Below are 14376 nucleotides of genomic sequence, written 5' to 3'. Positions count from 1 at the left end.
CACCTTTAACCAACAGAGAGAATTACAGGTACTGAATACAGATCGATTTCTTCAAGTTGGTTATTGCTTTAACAAAATCTTTTGTCACTTTTTCTAACATCCACCTTCAGTCCCCCAAACACAGCACGGAGACTGGATACCTGCAGAGTCAGAACTATCGTTTGCCAGCCAGGTTGTCCCCTTTGAGGCTCTGTGGTTTTTATAAATAATAATTAAAAACACTTCTCTGTGATGTGAGAAGGCTTTTCTAAAAGGAGAGCAAGTTGCTGCAATACAATAGCGTAACATATTTGAAGGTCATAATAATAAAGTAGGGGAAAGAGAATAATCATTATTGCTCTTTCTTGTAATTAGTTTGCTTGCTGATATCCCACACTGCAACTAGAACATTATTCAAGAACACCCATCACAGTGCTTAACAAGATTTAATGTACATTTATTCTTAACATGTGGAACATATAAAGATTTTATACTGAATAAATGAAATTCATTAAGCCAGAGGAAAAGGAGGAATTTACATCAAGTTTTTTCTTTTTTAACTACATTATCTTGAAATACAAATGCAGATTCTTGTCACTGAAAAATCTTTGAAGTTGTGTTTCTTCTTTTTTTTTTTCCTGTATATATTTTTTTGTCTGTAGACTGGTAACCATTTTCTTAAATCAATCCATACGTAACCATTTCCACACCTTGATTTATAAAGCAAATTGTGATCGGCTGCTCTCCCGAAATAGAGCATGACTTTATACATACAGAAACTTGTACATTACCCTCAGTTGTTGGTTTTCTGTGTTGGGTTTTTTCTTTTTTCTTTTTTTTTTTTTATTATTTTTTGGAGATATGGCCCAAATGAAAGAAAAAATAATTCTACTATCACTTTGTAGATACCACATCATGAAAAAGAAACTAAAAACTTTGTACTAAAAAAAAAAAAAAATGAGGGTATGTTTAATGTACAACTTCTATATACATCACGGCCCTTAGGCAATAAAAAAATATTTTAAAAAATGATTAAAGGAATTGTGAAGAACTGTCATTGTGGAAGGTCAAAAAAAAAAAAACAGATGTAGACAAGACAGTTCTGGTGAGGAAGCAATTGATGTTTGTCATCAGGTTTTATTTAAAAATCTTTTAACTTTTTTGTTTTGTTTTGCTCCTAGCCTAATGTAACCATTTCTCCTGAGGAGAAACCAGTATCGTTTTGTATTTTGACTACTGACTGACACCCTCCTTGATCCCCTACACCTACATCACTAGAATCTTCTATTGCACAGAGCTTTGGGTGATGGTATACAAGTTTTTTTTTTATTATTTTTTCCTTATTTGAAAAAATAAAACACACAGGAACTTGGTATGTTGGTTATTTTTCACTTTTTTGTTTCAAAGTGGTGAGATTTTTTTTTTCCCATCATACAATGGTTTGCCATAACATTTTTTTTTTTTAAAAAGTCACTAGTTCGCTTCCCAAAAAATATGCAATACAAACATGGAAAAGAACATTGAAAAGGATAATCTATGGAAAAAAAAAAAAAAAGTGTGACCTTTGAATGTACTAGACAGCAACTTTGGTTAAAAAAAATAAAATAAAAAGATGTACTTATACACATAGACAGCAAATATTAATTTCATAACTGTTCAAATTAATAATTTCTTTAATTCCCAATTGGTAAATAGTGAATGGGGCAGAGGAGCAAAGATTCTTTTTTTTTTTTTTTTTTTTTTCCTTCTTCCTACGTTGGATAAACAAGAACAGAAAACAGCCAGTTATATGTGACCCTCTAATCTCCACTCACACATGCTTGGCTTCTCACTTATGTCATAACTGCCCAATCTGAAAAAGTACATCACAGATGACAGATGCAACCAGAGAGTTCAGGACAGCAGATATTGAGATATCCAGCAAACGACCCTCGTGCAAAAGGAACTCTGAGCGGTTCTCGTCCACTCGAGCCATGGCCAGCAAGGCCTTGGCTGCCCTGCACATCATGTCTACGCTAGGCGGCTCCAGGGGCGGAGGCTGCATGTGCATGAGGTTATGCTGGCTCTGCTGGTACTGGGCCATAGTGACCCCATCCTCCAGGAAGCTTATCAAGTTTCCGATGCTTCCCTTCTGCACAGCTATTGCCCTTGCTGCTAATGTGTCCCCCTGGGCAAGGTTCGATAAGAGTGCCATGGACATTTCTCGGCAGACCGGGTTTTTGCGGTCCCCAACGTACCTAACTAAAGTAGCGTAGAGTTTCTCCTGACGACTGAATGGGGGGGTGGCCAAGATAAGGTCCACATTATTGTCCTGGATACTGAGCTTACACAGGGTCTCCAGCACAAGTCTCTGAGGCGAAAGAACCGAGTTGGGCCCCACGGTTGGAAAAGGATCCTGTGCCTCTGCAGACGGGCACACCATCCAGTGCAGCAAGCCATCCAAAATTGGCAAACAGATGCTTTCTGTGTAAGCAGACAAGTCTAGCTGCCCAGAAATGTTGGCTAATGTGACCAATGTATTATCCCTCAAGACTTCGAGGCAGTCCCACCACCACTCATCCTTGCTGCAGGCCACCCCTTTGTCCTCCTCTTCCTCTTTCTCGTAAGTCTGCGGCGCTCGCTTTCTTTCTGGATGCTCATGGTGAAGAAGGATCAACTTTCCCAGGATCAGCACCAAGCCTGGATGTTTGGACATTTCGGTGTCATTGCCAGGCACAAAAGACAAGCTACGGACGATATTTGACACACAGATGCAGCGTTTGGCCAAGGAGTCTTGCCAGTGAGTTATGGTGCATAGAGGAGTCTCATCCCGGCTCCTTGGCTCATCCTCTAGCAGTTTAATATTCCGGTGGCTTTTGGCTTGATGGATCCCAAAGGGAAATTTACTGCTCTCTGTTTGGGAACCAGAGTTTGAGTCTTCAGGCAATGCTCCTGGCCGAGCTGAGAGGACATCATCAATGGTTGCTGTTATACTTTTTTCTTGTTGTTCCTCAGAGTCACCTTTCCCCTCGAGGTCCTTCTTTTTGCTTGGAGAGTTCAAGGGAGGAGGGGCTTTCCTGCGTGGAGGAATCTCCATCTTGCTTTCAAAGTGAGTCTGGATATGCTCAGTTGTGTCACCACCACCAAGCTGCCAGTGGAGAAGTCCACTATCAAATTCCTGAACACGTCCAAGTTTGTCAGATCGGTCAACAACAAATAGGTTATTTTTCTTTACAATCTTTATTGGCAGCTTGTCAAATTTACTGGCTTGTTTTGGCCTCTCGCTCGGATCAGCAATGGCACCAGGAGTGGAAAAAACAATGCTCTTTTCTTCTCCTTCTACCTTTTCATCCTCCCCCTCCTCCTCATCTTCATCAAAACAGTCAATACATTCGTCGTTCTCCTCTTTTCCAGTATCTTCTGCCAAGGACTGGCTATCATCTTTCTTGGCTGCTTTGTGATCAAGTGCTTTGTGGCCTGGATCTCCCACTTCATATTCCATAAGGATTCCAAAAATGTCAATCAGGCATTTTCTAAAATATTCTACTAAAAGCTCAAGAAATCCAGACAACTGAGGGGAGAAGAAAGAACATAAAAATCAGATGAGTATTTTTGTCTGCATGGAATTCTATTAGGAAGACTGATGCATACATCTGTGAGTATTTCCCTCCTCCTGCTGTGGACATGTGGCTAGGTCCAACCAAAGGACATTCTTCTAGCGTCTGTCAAAACAGTATATATAATGTCAAACTGTCATGGCTCCATTTGCTTAAACTGTAACAGCTATCAGAAGTACAGAACTTTATTCACACGTCTCCTTTAAGCTACAGCAGACACCTAGCCTAGCTGTTCTGTCCCTTTGGAAGTGTCTAGTATTCTTTTTCTGTACAGAGTACTGGAGTTTCTAACTCAGTTTTTCTAATTTGTACTTTTATTAGCTGCCTAAAGGTTACAATTTTTCCTCTCCTCCTTTGTCTCCCAGTCCCTAAAACCAACTGTCCTGTAGGACTCTGCAGCTCAGGGCCTAGGTACTGACATCCAAGATTAACACCCCATCTCTACCGGAATAGTTCCATTTCTGCCTGGCAATATTTAAAAATTGTTATTGGAGCCTGGTGCTGTAAGTCACCCTTCAGAAGCAGTTTTCATTTAGGTTTAATCCTCTTAATTAACTTGTAATCACTTTCTTATGGAAAGGCAGTAGTTGGACTTGGTATTAATTTACTGTCGGTGGCTTTATTATTAAAAATTCTTTACAGTTATGATGTATTCAGCCTGATTGTCTGGCTTTTAATGTTTTTTTTTAAATCGTGGGCTAATACTTTTTCAGCAAAATGTATCCTTTTGTCCATTCCATAGTCTCTTATGATTGCCAAACCCTCAAAGAATTAAGAGCAAACTGATTCTTATGAACTGCAGGAATTATCAGTGATCACAGAGAGTCCTGACTGCCATTGGAAATAGAGTCCAAGGCAAAAGTAACAAAAAAGAATATATTTAAAATATGCCTGGTATTCTGTGCAACTTGCACAGGCTGCCTTAATACAATTTCTAATAGAATTCAGAGGAGATTCACCTCACAACTTCAAACACTCGCAACAGTTACACACCTAACCTAATTGTCTAGATTCCTTTTATAATCAATGGTCTTCTACAGGCCATTTCGAGGGTATGATTCATCCAACCTATTTTAGAGCTCTACTTCAGAATGAGATGAATCATGCTATAGATATCTCTAGTTCTAAAGTTAGGTGGGATGAAATGTACCATTTGTGTCTGTATTTAAAAAAAAAGGTCATTATATTTAAAAAATGATGAGTTATGCTATTAGTAACCAAGGAATGAATGGAGCAGAGAAACTGAATATTTAATTTGTACAAATTTTAGATGATGTGTGTTATCAGCATGCCATCTATTACTACCACCTAATAGGCCAATGGTTAGAGGAGGGCTGAAAAATGCTGGGAGGTGGTGAGGCAACAGCTCACACTGTTAAATCCTGTGTTACTTGCATCCTGTGGACAGACAGTGGATTTTAGCCTTTAAATTGTCAATCTAGTATTTCTGTGCAAACTTAATTTACTGGAAGAAGAAACCAAACAGAAAATAAGCAATTAAAAATATCCCACAGCCCAGTACGGAGCTACTGAGTAAGACAAGCAGTCACCAAAAGACAGCCTCAAATCAATTTAATATAGTTCTGCAAAGCCTTTTATGGAAACAGAAGTTAAGCAAGATTACTAGTATACTGCTGTTTTCTGGGATTGTCCGTGTACTATCAGGAGTGTGAATTTACACATTAGTCTTCTGTCCATGCTAAAATTCTTACATTCCTACGTGCTCCTCTCTACAAGAGACACCTTTCTTTCAGGGTTATTATTTCTCCTATTTGACCTAAAGCTACCTCTTATGGCTCACTGTTACCAATCATAAAAAAGGGCAGTTTTGCAATATTCAAATTTACGTTGATTATAATCAATTTTAAAGGACATCAGCATTTTTGGAGGTATCTTACTTCTGTTTTTTTTCCTTGGGAAGTTGGGAAGTATACTGCTTTCCCACCTACCTGAGAGAGGTTGAAAGTAGCGACAGTACTGTCATCATACAGAAGAATATTAATAGTGTCTAGCGCCCAGGTACTTTCAGCCAAAAGACCAGATTTAAGAGACATCATCACTCTCCAGGCCTCAGGAGTTACTGGAGGAAGAAAGGGGGAGAAGTAAAACACTATTAGTACATCTTCAGAGACCATTAATGAGTTCTGAAAGATTAAACTGTGACATTCTGAGGATGCAGAACTCAAAGCACATAAGTTACTGAAACACTGGTTAAGACCTTCCTTTCACCACTTAGTCCTGTTCAGGTTTTCTGTAACTGCTGCTCAGCTTTAATACTGGAGAATATCTTAACAGGGCAATTCTTCCTGACTTTGCTGAAGCCAAAATAATCGTACAAACTTGGAGAAGTTGACCAAACCAAATAATCAGGAGGTGGAATACTCTGTCAGGAGTGTGGGAACTTGAATGTATGAAATGTAACAGGAATTCAAGCTAAGAAGATACCCGAGAAAGAACAGGAGGAGAAACAAACATGACAAATAATAGTATATAATAATAACATAATGAATAATTGGGCCATTCAAAGGAGGCAGAGACTGTAACTACACAGCAGAACAGCACAAGCTTCCATAGAACAAGAACAGAAAGCTTTGCGTAGCTAAATGTTGTATTGGTGATTTATCAGACATTCTGAAGGACCTTTCAACACATATGATTTGGAAATCTGAGGCAAGCTTCATTTTTAATACATTTCTGCAGACCTCAGGTCTCCGTATAAAATATTGCTTTAATTTCATGTCAGATTGTCTGGGATGAGTTTTACCTATCATCATCCTTACTGATGCGTATGTTATTACATTTTTAGTGAAGACAATCACATTATAGTTACCAAAGTTAACTATTTGTCAAAATAGTCTTAAAATGTAAAGGCAATCAAAGTCTCTTTCTCCCAACCTATTTTGCCATTTGGCTTTTGTTTTGATGCTTACCAATATCTTTTGAGGTAATCTTTCGTCTTGGTTTTAAGACTGGTTGGGATGCTTCTACAGAGCCTGGGGGGAAGGTAATTTCTCGCCTAATCGGTGGTGGTTGGGGCGGAGGTCCTGTGACCTGTGACACTGGAACTGTGGGTATAACCTTTTGCATCTTCATGGAGGGTAGGAAAGGAGACTTGCTTGGAGACATACGGTTTTCCAAAGAGCGCTGGAAGGATGCCGGACTTGGAGCTCTAGAGATGTGGTTTGGCATAGAGGGTGGCGTCTGGTAGGATGACTGAGGAGGTCTAGTGATAGGCTGCATGGAGGCTGAGGATGACATATAAGAAGGCTGACGCTGGTTGACATGAGAAGGCCACTGACTCTCGTGGTTTATCCTCTGGTCAGGTACCATCATATCATCAGTACGATTCATCCCTGGATACGGTGGGGCCTGTGCAGGGCCTCCTGGACCTTGCCTGTTCTGGTAAGGGTAAGGCATATCATTGCGTGTTGGCCACATGTTCTGCTGAGGACCTTCACTGGAGGACGATGACTGCATGGGGCCACCAATCATCTGGGGAGGTATTCCATGCTGCTGCATTTGTCCTGGGCCCTGCATCCTCTCCCTGTTATATGGATACGGGTACTGTCCCTGCATGGGCCTCCTGTCAGGCCCCGTGTACGCATTGCTGTACTGGTTATACATTTCCTGTTGCTGGTTGCCATACTGCATGTTATACATATCCCCTTCATGGCGTTTGGCTGGAGGCCCATACATGCCATCCATATGTCGCTTATAGTTCTGAAAAAAAATGTTGGAAATAAGATGCATCACTCTTACTCCATACACAATACAAATATATTGGCTGAAAGCTCATTGAGAAAGTTGAAGGCGCTTAGTTCTAGAGGGGTCGTGCTGATTCCAGAGTCAGGCGCACAGTGCGATGCTTAGGCTTGATCCAGTGCTTGCTTTTTAAGCCTCTGTTTTGTTGCGCTTATAACTCAATACTAAAAGGAAACTTATCCTTGGGCTAAATTTCTTACGCTTGCTCTCATTTTCTCCCTTTCCTTTCCTATCTGTCAGATTAAATTCCTCCAGTCATTTCAGACATGCATGAAAAGGCAATGGTCCTCAACAACTAAAATATTTTAATTTCTTTTTTATGCTTAGTCTACTAAGAAGAAAACTCTTACAAAAATTCAAAACCACTCAGTGAATCTTTTCAAGAGACAAGCACTGAGTAAACTCTTAAAATAACCAGACATGCTGCAAGCATGCACGTCTCAAACACTGCATCTTACGATAGGGCATAGGCTACACACAGTAAATTTATTAGTGGAGAAAACATTCTGCTACATTTGCTACTCTGTGTAATTCCCAGGAACACAGGCCTGTTTGGGCAACCATCCCTCTTCCCAAATCATCCTAATCACATTTAATTTACTGTGAGATTATTACAGCAAATGGTCACATCCAAATGTTCTGTTCTAGTTTATACAGGTTCTTACCCTGCTGATCAGTAATGAATTAAGCAATGTAACTAACAGCTGCCGCCTTTGGTTTATTCCCTCTTTGTTTCTCATCCTCTCAAGTGGGGAATGTTGTGTGAGGTAAGCTGTTTTACCTTGTGGGGGAGCCGAGTTGTTTTTAAATCACACAAGCTTGTATGTATTTATGTTTAAGACAGCAGAACAAAAAAAGACATGTTGCAGTTTGAGGGGAAGGTGGTAAGGTTTGCAGTGGTCTTTAGTTCCTGTGGGAGTTTGTTCCACAGTTCAAACCACACTGAGTGCCCTGAAGCAGAAAAATGTGAATTAAATGGGTGATTTTTGAATATATGATCTATGGCAAATTCAAAGTTACAGCTCCCCCGGAAACTGTAGCTCAGTCATATTGCACAATGTATACTAATGTACTAGAGTTAAGACCAGACAAAATTCTGTATGTATTCAATACGGGTCAGTTAAAACAGCTCTGGGATTCATAAACTCATCTTCCAACTCTGGTGCACATAAACCCACAACTATTGTGTTGTATGAAAGTAATTTTTTTTTTAATCTTGCTATAGAACTGCCTGGCTATCTGAGAAATACCTATTTTCAGCCTTACATAAACTACTTGCTGTAGTAAATTCTACCCTTGGGGCCAATTTATACATTAAGAACTGGCTTGGCAGCTGCCACACCTAAAAAAGTGGTGTTTGTTTTGCCACGGTGACTCAGAGCGCTTAAAGTAGACACTTGGGAATGAAGAATGTGCCTCCTCAAAAGCAGTTCAGCGCTTTTGTGTACAGAGTGGTCACATCCCTAACGGCACCCAGTGCTGAGGACTGCGATGCCCCTGAACTCCCCCTCCTGTGTAAAGGTTTGCCAGGAGCCAGGCTGTGCAACGCGTGACTCTCTCCGCCAGGGATGTGCAATTTCTGAGACCTCGCAGCAGACAAAAAGACACCAACACAGGTCACCTGCTGCATAATAGCTCTCGGGGTGCGAGCATTTGTACAGGAATTGAAAAACCTGGCTCAAAGTGCTTCGTTAGCCCCAGGAGTTCCCGCTCCAAGCACCTTCCCAGGTCGTTCCCGAACCTTCAGATTGCAGGTAAAGCTTCCAAAGGGCCTTTTTTCACATTCTTCCTGGGCCACTATTGAGTGAGATTAGGAAAGTGAAAATAAGCTAGTGGCAACCTAATCGCTAACTAAATGAAGAAGTGGAATCTTCTGGGAGTGGGAGGGAGAGGCTGAGGCCAGCCAGGATCCTTGCCCTTCAATCTTCACTGCTTTTTTGCGTTAATGCATTTTGCATTCAAGAGTCAGTGTACAAAGCATGTAAACAGCACTAAGGACAGGGCCAAATATATCTTTACAAATTCTAGCTGTCTCCTTGCTTAAATGAACAAGTAGTTAATATATTCCCTGCATACGTTAGCATGGAATATCACAAACTGTTCTGTTATACATCTTTGCAATTTCCCCATTAAATCACCTAGACTGCTAGCATATGCTCATCATAAAGAACAACAAAACAATTTTTTGATTATGCTATTTTAGGGATGCTACGAACCGAAGAGATAAGCAAGAAACTACGAAATTGAAATTTATATACATTTTCAGTACAGTGCAACCTCAGATCTCATCTTTTGGGTCGTGTCCCCCCCAAATTTCCTAGTAAAACTCTATCCCAAACTGAAAAGGACTATCTGAAATTGGCTGAAAATTAGCTTACATCTTAATTTTATATTACAAGGAAATGCTTTCTATTTTGGAAGTTAACATCAACTTTAATTATTGTATGACTAGAAATGAACTAGTAACATGCAGAATGAAACTCTAATGCTGCTGAAGTCAGCAGAGTTTTGCTATTGACTTATAAGATGGGATTTTGCCCGCAAGGTATTAATAATACACCTAACCAAAAAAAAATCTTATTAATTAATGTAATTTGTATTTTCGAAGTTATTACACAGTTTGGGAGGCTAGAATGTAGAAATGTTTATTTTTAACACCAATAAAGTTCTCTCTCAAGCATTTGTACAACACTATCACTAGAGATAACGTGGGGAATATGCCGTCTGATCTATATAAAAGATAGGTATCTCCTATGACCTACCACAGCATTCTAAATAATTGAGAGCGCTGCACGTTTTATTTTGTTCTAGTTTTCTGTTGGGTTCACTTGGCTGCATGTCATTAAGTCAGGGCCCTTCAACCTGCCAGCCAAGCAGCTTTCCGATTTGTTTCTGGAATTGAGGCAGCATCGCTTTACTAGCCTACGGATTATACTTTCCCAGTCGACTGGTTATTAACTTGGGACAATCACTTGATACATGTCCAAAGCCACAGAACATCTGTTAAAATTTACACTCTTCCAGTGTAATGAACACATTTTCCTATAGCTCCACATGCGCTGTTTGTCCATATGCGCTGATTTTGACCTGAACTACAGTGCTCCTCTGTGCCAAAAGACATACATTGTATAAACAATTTTTTTAATGTATACAGAATTTTGGGGTGACATTTATTAAACAAACATTATGAATACAGCTGTTTTCCCCTCTCCTACCTGCTGCTGTGGGTACATTCCAGGTTGATGTCCTCCATACGGTGGCTGTCCTGAGGGAGGTCCTTGTCCTGGATACTGCTGCCCGTATGGTTCATGCCTAAAACGAAGCATTCAAATCAACACTTAGAACTGCTGGAATTTCCAAGCCACCAGGAAAAGCAAAGTACCCTGATGATCGGGCACCCGGAACATATTTGCCATTTGGAAACAAGGCGAAGGTACAGTGTGGTATGGTCCTGAGCCTGATGTAGTAAGGTCTGCTGGAGCTGGTAGTGGAAGGAAGGAGATAAAGCAGACAGAAGAAAGGAGAAGCAGTGAAGACGCAACAGAGAGATTCAGAGGCATCAGTCGGGAATGGGAATAGGGTACAGTCAGCAAAGAGGCAAGAAAGGCAGCTGCAGGCGCTGGGAACCCATCTTAGGTGGAAAAATATCTGATATACAGCTCAAAGGTTGCAAGTCAAAATTCTTGTGTTTTAACAAGTCAGTCTCCAAGCAAGCTACTTTCTGGATTATTTAAGAATATAATCAACAGTTAACTGCCAATTCAAAGTGAAATCGTGACTTTAGTCTGACAATAGTGAATGAAAGCCAGTACAAATTTCATTACAATATGTAACATTTAAATACGTCATTACTGAGTAAAAACAGCACTCATAATTTTGCTAATGTTCATGTAATTTTTAATTAAAGCTATATAATGAAGCATACACATAAGAGGCAGATTTGTGTTGCGCTTGGAAACTTACCTGTGGTCTTTAAGACCCCTGAGGAGCCCTACAATGCAACTGCAATATTTTAGTACATCTGAATGAAATTTAGGTTGCTGAAATGAAGTTCTTGGAAAGTATTAAGATTGATAAATAACACAAGTATTAAGATTGATAAATAACACTGTATTGTGGACTAATATGTCAGTAATTCCTCTCTGTACATTACCAGTGAGAACATATCTACAATTCGAGTATAATTATGGAAGTAATCTATCAGGGAGAGTCAGAGAAAGAGAGGAGTGGGGAACCTGACATCAGAAAAGAACTAATGGGACCTAATTTTTCCAAAAGCATAGAAAACTCACATTTTTTGAGAGTTGACCAGAGTGAAAGCAATAGCTGTTCAGTATCTCCTAAAATTATGACATGGATGGAGAGGAATTACCTAATGCCAGTTAAAAGAACAGACGGGAATTGTCTACGGTTGTCCAAGATGGTACATGCAATAAGATAAAACTGAGTAAAGGTACACGTATGTTATACATAAGGGAACACTTTCTAAATGTTCAATTTGTTAGCCACAGGGTAACCACAAGCCAGGTGAAACTGTGGAAGCTTCAGAACTGATGTCATTTAATGCTGCTCTGGAGAACATGGGCCTATAAAATACGTTCCAGTTCAGTGCTGGCAGGGAGCTACAGAAGGTAAGATGTATACTCCTTTTCTAACAAATATTTCTAATCTCTGATTCTACGGCTACAAAAAGTCAACTGATTCACCCAAGCCTCCACCCCCGCCCAAGAAACTGAACCAATGGTAAAAGCCTAAATAAGAACAGACAAAACAGAAGTAACACACCAAGAGGCCACATATTCTGTCTATGTGCTCTCACAGAAGCTGCTAGCACTCGTTAGCTGGTTATTGCAGTTATTACAAACAGAGAAATCAGTGTTCACCTTTGCTGGCCAGGGTAACGATTAGGAGAGTACATGCTTGGGTCACTGTTTGAAGGCACCATGTTGCTTTGACCAGGTGGTCCCATACTGCCTTCAGGACCCAGCCCATGATCCGACCTAAAAAATGACAAAGGAAACCTCATTCCGTAAAAAGCACTTATTCTCCAAAATTGCCAACAAAATAAAACAAAACACACCCCTTAAAGAAAACATTCTCTTGACTTATCACCTTCCACTGGAACCCTTACTCTCACTGACTCCCCAGCAATGTGACCTGTTGAACAACACAATTATACTCGTGTTACTCTACACGTCTACTACTTCAAACTACTGACTGAAGACTGCTCCGCCATTACACTTAAAAGACCCACATTGTACCACTTGGGCTACCACCAGGAAACAAGAAGGGAAGCTCAAGTACACAGCCTAATGAAAGTAAAAGCAGGAATACAGCCAGAGCTGCAAAACGTACTGGAATACTTAATATAATCCAAACACTCCCAAACCATTCTGCTTGCTATACCAATGCTTAAACATCAGTGATTTTACTGATTTTTTTTTTTTTCCCCCAAAGCCTTTCCCAGGATAAATAAAAGAGGACCAAATTAGCTTTGTGTACTTCACTGGAAGACAAACTTAGGAGGGTCCTGATGGACACACTGCAAGACTGGTGCCCCTACAGCTCAGACAACAGACTCCAGACTCCAAAAGCAATTCACTAACAGACCACAAACCAGCCATACTTAGGCTGTGCATTTTGGTTTTCATAAAAAGCCCACCAACAACTGTTTAGGTGAAAACATGGCCAGAAGACTAACTCAGGCGCTACTCTACACCATCACAGCCCAGCCCAGCCGAGCCGCCAGCTGAAGGCAGCTGTCAAACACACCCACGTGCTGATCTGCTGCATCTTGAGTGACTTCTAAGGTGTGACAATTCCTCCTTTTTCACTTCTATGAACAGCTAGACTCGGTCACTACCACTGGTTTGACTCCCAGTGATTCAGTAAGATGCTGTAGGGAATGTAGGCTGCTATGTTCTCTGTGAGGTGCAATGGGAAAATGAAAAGGGGAGAGAGAGGATCATTTTCACTAATGGGCTTTGCTTTTTCCTGAAGATCAACTCACCTCCTGTCATAGCCACTTCCATACGAGAACTGCTGTCGCTGGCTCATGCTCATGTTGGACATTGCTCCAGATGGACTCTGGTTATACATATCTTGTATTCCACTGTTAGGCATTTGTCCAGGGGTCATGAAAGGCTCATTGCTTCCAGGCACTGCAACAGTAAGGGAAATTAAATATATTATTCTGGGTGTTTGAAGATATTTTTCTATTAAATGATGTATTTTAAAATAATGTTCAAATCCCTAACACTGCCAAGGAGAATTAGCTGGTGTCTGACAAGCTCTCCAGGGTCTGATGAAAACACATGAAGCAGCACCACTACCATGATGATGGTTATAATATTAAGGAGCTGCAAGCGACGAAAGTAATCTCATCCCACGGAACTGAGCTCATCAGGCACCAGGCAGCTTCTTCCCTGCAGTCTTCATAGCTGAAGATGAACTTGCTCTTGTTCTTTTCACCCCAAACAATGCTGAATGTGAATGCAAACAGAAACCGTACAAAACAGATGAAAGCAAATCTCCTAGTTTGGATTACAAAGCTGTCAGAATCAGACTCTTCTTTTTCCCATAAAGCCCTCATACACACATGTATACCATAATCTAGTTATGGAAACGGTACTGTATCCATCCTAATGTAGCTTCTCAAGCAGGAGGGTCATATTCTACTGGTCCAAGAAAAGGCAGGTTGACCACTATTATCAGATATAAATCCCCAAGCAAATAGAGGAAGAGACTCTACCCTTTAGTCCCTCACAGTAGGTACTGAACAAAGACACTTCTGTTTCAACAGGATACATGTGAAATGTACGACAGAGTGCAATAAAGCCACTTAATCTCACTTGCATATAAAACCTAAAGGGACTCTAAGGCAGAGTGGGTTTTCCCTTCCTCCGACTGTGTTATGCTGTCCACAGTCCAGGCAAAAGGATTTAAAGGGAAGGTTTGAAAAAAAATCACATCAGATTAACTATCTATTTTAAAGCATCTCCCCACTTCATCATGTATCTTTTTTCCTCTGATTTCTGGA

General features: G+C 40.4%; 1 protein-coding gene across 1 annotated transcript in view; it reads right to left on the bottom strand.

Moving 5' to 3' along the window:
- Positions 1 to 420: 420 nt before the first annotated feature.
- ARID1B (AT rich interactive domain 1B (SWI1-like)) overlaps positions 421 to 14376 on the bottom strand; it is a gene marked incomplete at its 5' end in the record, with an annotated part of 35802 nt that continues 21846 nt past the window's right edge. The window contains 7 exons of the mRNA XM_009701335.1: positions 421 to 3529; positions 5525 to 5655; positions 6506 to 7295; positions 8959 to 8961; positions 10553 to 10649; positions 12221 to 12337; positions 13348 to 13498. Coding sequence (XP_009699637.1) covers positions 1817 to 3529; positions 5525 to 5655; positions 6506 to 7295; positions 8959 to 8961; positions 10553 to 10649; positions 12221 to 12337; positions 13348 to 13498 — 3002 coding nt within the window. The remainder of the gene's footprint in view (positions 3530 to 5524; positions 5656 to 6505; positions 7296 to 8958; positions 8962 to 10552; positions 10650 to 12220; positions 12338 to 13347; positions 13499 to 14376) is intronic.

The sequence above is a fragment of the Cariama cristata genome, unplaced genomic scaffold, assembly GCF_000690535.1.
Source record: "Cariama cristata isolate BGI_N322 unplaced genomic scaffold, ASM69053v1 scaffold27105, whole genome shotgun sequence".
Lineage (NCBI taxonomy): Eukaryota > Metazoa > Chordata > Aves > Cariamiformes > Cariamidae > Cariama > Cariama cristata.
Note: the sequence above shows the minus strand (reverse complement) of the source record. Positions and strands in the feature narration are given on the sequence as shown.